The sequence below is a fragment of the Lipotes vexillifer genome, unplaced genomic scaffold (assembly GCF_000442215.2).
Source record: "Lipotes vexillifer unplaced genomic scaffold, Lipotes_vexillifer_v1.1 scaffold835, whole genome shotgun sequence".
Taxonomy (NCBI): domain Eukaryota; kingdom Metazoa; phylum Chordata; class Mammalia; order Artiodactyla; family Lipotidae; genus Lipotes; species Lipotes vexillifer.
The window spans coordinates 2,185,037-2,189,985 of NW_006774135.1; the positions used below are offsets into that span (position 1 = coordinate 2,185,037).

General features: G+C 55.8%; 1 protein-coding gene across 1 annotated transcript in view; it reads right to left on the minus strand.

Moving 5' to 3' along the window:
* Positions 1-4,949, minus strand: part of WRAP73 (WD repeat containing, antisense to TP73) — a 16,800-nt gene that overhangs the window by 3,087 nt on the left and 8,764 nt on the right. The window contains exons 4-7 of the mRNA XM_007448953.1: positions 2,674-2,746; positions 1,324-1,427; positions 511-597; positions 83-217 (exon numbers count right to left, since the gene is read on the minus strand). Of these exons, the coding sequence (XP_007449015.1) occupies positions 83-217; positions 511-597; positions 1,324-1,427; positions 2,674-2,746 (399 nt within the window). The remainder of the gene's footprint in view (positions 1-82; positions 218-510; positions 598-1,323; positions 1,428-2,673; positions 2,747-4,949) is intronic.

Genomic DNA, 4,949 nt, shown 5'->3' on the forward strand with positions numbered 1-4,949 from the left:
GGGGCGGGGGGGGGATGGAAACCACGTGGTCAGAGCCTCTGGGGCACTGGCCGTGGGCTTCACCCCAAGGACGCCCTCCTACCTTTCCGTCGTAGCTCCCGACTGCCAGGAACTGACTGCTGGGGCTCCAGGCCACGGACTTGATGCCCAGGGACCACTCGTAAGCACAGAACGTAGACAGCAGCCGGCCGTCCAGGGAGTAGACCAGGATCTTGTACTGCCGCGACATCGAAAATGTTGCTGAACCCAGAGCAGGTAAGGCAGCCACTCAGGAGGCAGTGAGACTCGGGGCGGGGACAATGCCCTCCCCAATGGCGGTGGGAAACGGGGACGTGGGACCACAACTAGAGGAGCCAAGCGGTAACACAGTGGGAAAGGGGAACCGGGCGCTAACAAGCTCCTCGGCTCGACGTCTGAAAGAGGCAGTTAACGCTCTCGGCGTTCGGAGACCGTGAGAGGAATACTGGCATCGGTGCTTAGAGCAGAAAGGGTCCCGAGTGGGCTGTCTACCTCCAGGCAGGAGTCCCAGGCAGCCAGCACGCAGCCGTTGGGGGCCCACTCGATCCCGGCCAGGTCCTGCGTGTCCGTGTCGAAGTGCTTGCCGAGGCGGGTGGGGGGAGAGATGAAATTGAAAATGTTTTCAACAGATACATGAACGTTTATTTTATAACTGATGTGTTAACACATTCAGTATTTAATTTCCTCATCTAGCCACAGACAGAAACATGTACAACCGTGTCCTCCTGCTGTGACGTCCAGCCTGAGCGCTGGGGAGCTTCCAGGCCGGGCACACGTGGCTGCAATGTGGCTCAGGCCTCCATCCACCCTGCGCCTGTACCTGCTTCTTGCCTGGCTGAGTCTTGTGCCTTTAAGACCAGCCCAGGCAAGACCCTCCCAGGACATCCCTGCCCCGTCAAGGAGGCCTCTGTCTGACGGCATCCAGGGGTCCTGCCCGGCCCTGTGCGTCTGTGTCCATGGCCTCCTGCCCCACGCAGGAACGTGCTCAGTGTTAAACTCCGGCTCACTCTTCTGCCTGATGCAGCCACACGTATGCAAATACCACAGAACCAACAGGAACGGAGGTGGCACCAACCTGGTGGCCTGTTAACTGTGAACACACCGCAAGCACGCATCATCTCAACACATCCTACGAACGCCTGCCGGTGTGCGCGCCACGTGGTTACAGGCAGCACCGGCCTTTGGGAATGTGGAATCACATTGCTCCATACCACGCGGAAGATGCCTTGGAACCTCAGACAACGCACTCCTCCCCTCCCCCCACGCTCCAGGGTCACTCTGCTCCCAGGTGGGGACAAGTCTCACCCGCAGAAGCTGCCAGTCGCTGCAGACCAAGATGCTCACGTAGTCTTTGCAGTCCCGTCTCTCGGCCAGCGCCAGGTAGCGGCCGTCCCTGGTAAAGGTTATTCCTGCCGAGAAGAGTGAAAGATCCCGGGATCGAGAAGCAGATTGCAGCAGTGGTTTTCAAGTTAGAACGAGAAAGAGAAAGCAGAGGTCTGAAGAGGGGGACGTGGCACACAGAGCCTGGCGTCCGTGGCAGGGAGTGTGTGTCTACAAAGGGCGGGGTCTCCACACCCTTGCTCAGACTTCTGACCTGCAGTGAACCTGTGAGAAACACACAGTGACCTGAGCCCCGATGAGCCCCAATCCATTACTGGGAAGTGTGGTGCCCTACGGAGTGTTGTGGTCTTATGAAATTAACCGCAGGAAACTCAGCTGGTTCAGAGCAGGCTTGTCATGACATTTCCTATTTTTACTTTTGAATTTAAATTTGGAAGAAGTCAATTCAAGGTAAGAACCTGGCTGCAACCAGACTGTACTTTCTGGGTCCGTATTAGCGAACCGAGCCCGTGGCCACATTTCATACCTCATGGGTCAAAAGAACACCTAAATGACAGAGCTGTCATTTCCACCAAGAAGGGTGTGTGTCGTCTGCAGAGACACTGATATTCAAACTATAAAAATAAGTGTACAATTGCACACCATTCACATGTGAGGTTCAAACTGCTGACGGCAAGAGAAAAAATGGAAAAATCATTCAAACTATGTGCTGCTGCTTTCTGTTTCTTAACCGAAATACCGCCATGTAACTTCAGGACTCAAGAGAGTGGGGCGCCCGACTGGCCCAGCTAAACCCGCGGGGGCGCGCTCCCCGCCGGCATAGAGGACACGTGCCTGCCCTCCTCGGTGATGTCCAGGGACAGGTCGCCATTTCCCCACTCCAGGCCTCACGGAGTTAAGTCAATGGAGGATGCGGTTCAGAATCCAGTGTGTGAGGTGGGGGTGCGAGACTGCCATGAACTGGAGGGGCCTGAGCACCCAGTCCGGCAGCAGCTGTAAAGGGTTTACGTGTGAGTCCTTCTTTGACGTCCTAAAGGACAATATACCCTCCTTAGCCACTGACGTCATGTACAGGAGAAGCCCTGGAGACACAGGTGGGAATGGTCACAGATGAACTACTCACTAGGAGGTCTGGGATGTACTTTTAAAATAATCTGGGGGCGGCGGGGCGGGTATAGAGCAAAAACACTGGCTATGAGCTGACACACGGCTGAGGCAGCTCTTGCCTGTGTTTGAAATTTTCCAAGGTAAAAAGGTCCCCAAGCCCCAAACTTCGACAGAGGAATGGCTTCTGAGTACCTCTGACCGACTCACCCTGCTGACAAGCCTTAGGGTATTTGATGTAGGACACGGACTTTGTGCACAAGGACCAGACCGTTATCCGCAGCTGCCAGGGGCAAAGGGAGGGAAAAGAGAAAGGAAACAGCATATATTTAGCATCTTTGGAGAGACCATTCCAAGTCTTACACCAGATCGTCAGCACCCAAGCGAGAGATTCCCGCAGCAGTTCCCGCATCAGCGTCCTGTGGTGTTTGCCGTCTGAAGAAGTGTGTCAAACTCACATTTTACGATCGTTACATTTAAATTTGTTTTGGCCGCACCACACGGCTTGTGGGATCTTAGTTCCCTGACCAGGGATGGAACCCGGGCCACGGCAGTGAGAGCGCAGAGTCCTAACCACCACTGGACTGCCAGGGAAGTCCCATGTTTGTTAAATTTAATGTTCCTGGTCCTTGGTTTTCATTTTGTGACAATATCTGAGTGACACAAAGTTAAATACAAGTGCGTTTTAGTTCAAAGTACAGCCATCCCTCCTTTTCGGCCTAATTTATGTTTTATCACAGGCACGTCTGTATAGGAAACAGCAGCATATAGAGGGTTCAGCACTGCAGAGGTTTCTGGTATCCATGGGGTCCTGGAAGGCATCCCCTGCGGATAAGCGTGGGGGGATGCTGTAGTCACAGTTTTCACATAATGATAACCCTAAACACGCTGCTTAGAGAAACACGTCTAGGAGGGAAGCCACGCAGGACGCTCCTCAGTCCTCTGAAGCAGATGAAGGGCGAGCAGCTCTGCCTCACCGGGCAGCCCCAGGCTGTCAGGGACGGAAAGTGGCCCGACTCCGCGCACGGAGGCCTCTGCGGAAGATTTTTGGGGGACCCACCGTGGGCACATCGCGCAGGTAGCCACAGCTGCCCGGGCTGTTTTGCAAAATGGCTGGAAGCAGACATGTCAGTGAGGGACCGGCGAGTGTGCCAGGGATGGACGCCTGGGCTCGGGGAGCTGCGCTCGGGGTCGGGGGCAGGGGGACGACCCAGAGCCTCCGCACTGTCACCCCAGCCCTGTGAGCAGGCGAGGCCCCCGCACCCAGGCACGGGGAGGGCTGCTGGAGCCGCCCCAGACCCCCTCGGAACCTCAACGTGAACAATCACCCTTGACCGGAGTTTCCAAATGTTCGTTTCGGAAAAGCATGTCCACACCATTCCCATCGGCCGTCAGGGAAGGTAAATGGGTGCCCTGCCACCTCCAGCTCCCGCAGCCCCCAGGCCAGTGGACACGGACGAAGCTGTGTTTACCAGGCGTGGTTGTGAGGTAAGGAACACGGGCTGGAAAACTGCTTTCATCAAATAAGCGTAGCTTTAAAAACTGTGGGACTTCACATGAAGTAACAGGCAGGGCCCCGCGTTTCTGCACCAGCGTGATTCCTGCACGCTAGGCCCTTTTTCTTTTTTAGCTTAGGAGGTTTAAAAAATGAATTAACTGCATTTTCTCCACATTGTCTCTTAGGAAAGAAAAGAATCTGATGGAAGAATCTGATGTCCTGAACTGCCTCTGTGAAAAGCTCACGCGGCATTTAGGGGAGACAAGGGATGCAGACAAGCTGCAGGGTTAGCGGCACTTCTGGGCTGTACTCAAGGTAAAGCGCTTGTCCGTCTAAGGCAAAGGTACCAGGGCGTGCAGATGAGGCACGGCCCAGGAGCGAGGTTCACCCTGACGACAGGCTTGTTCCCTGTAAAACCTCCTGCTCTCGGAGGCCAAGGAGGGTGAAAAGGCACACCCTTCCCAGCCCAGCAGGTCTGGGTGTTAAATCCACCTGGACACGCACAGCCGGCGCCATCTGGCCTGGAACACCTGTCCTCCAGGTGAGCGAGGGAGAGGAGGGAAGGCCCAGGGCGCTCCTGACTGGGAGCCCCCACATCCCCTGCCCCATCCACACTTCTCTGTTAAAGGCAGAAAAGACACAAAGCACCTAAGCCTGATTTTTACCCGCCATCCCCCATCAAAAACTGTTAAAAGAAACCCAACTGTGTGTAACATTAACAAATGCAGTGAGAAAGAGGCAGGCCTCCCCTCCGTGAGCTCGAGGAGGTGGCAGCACCGCAGGAGGGGAGAGCGCAGGGGGACAGGCCAGAGGTGGTCGAAGGGCAGGCTCCCGGAGGGCCGCCGACCAGGCCTGCTTCTGTGCTCACCCACACACCCTGCGGCGGGAAAGTGGAGGCCAGGGGGCCTTGACCTGGGATTTCAGGTCTGGTCCCACAGAATCACCGTCACCACCAAGCGTCCTTCCAAGGTGTTGGCCCTTCAGCAGG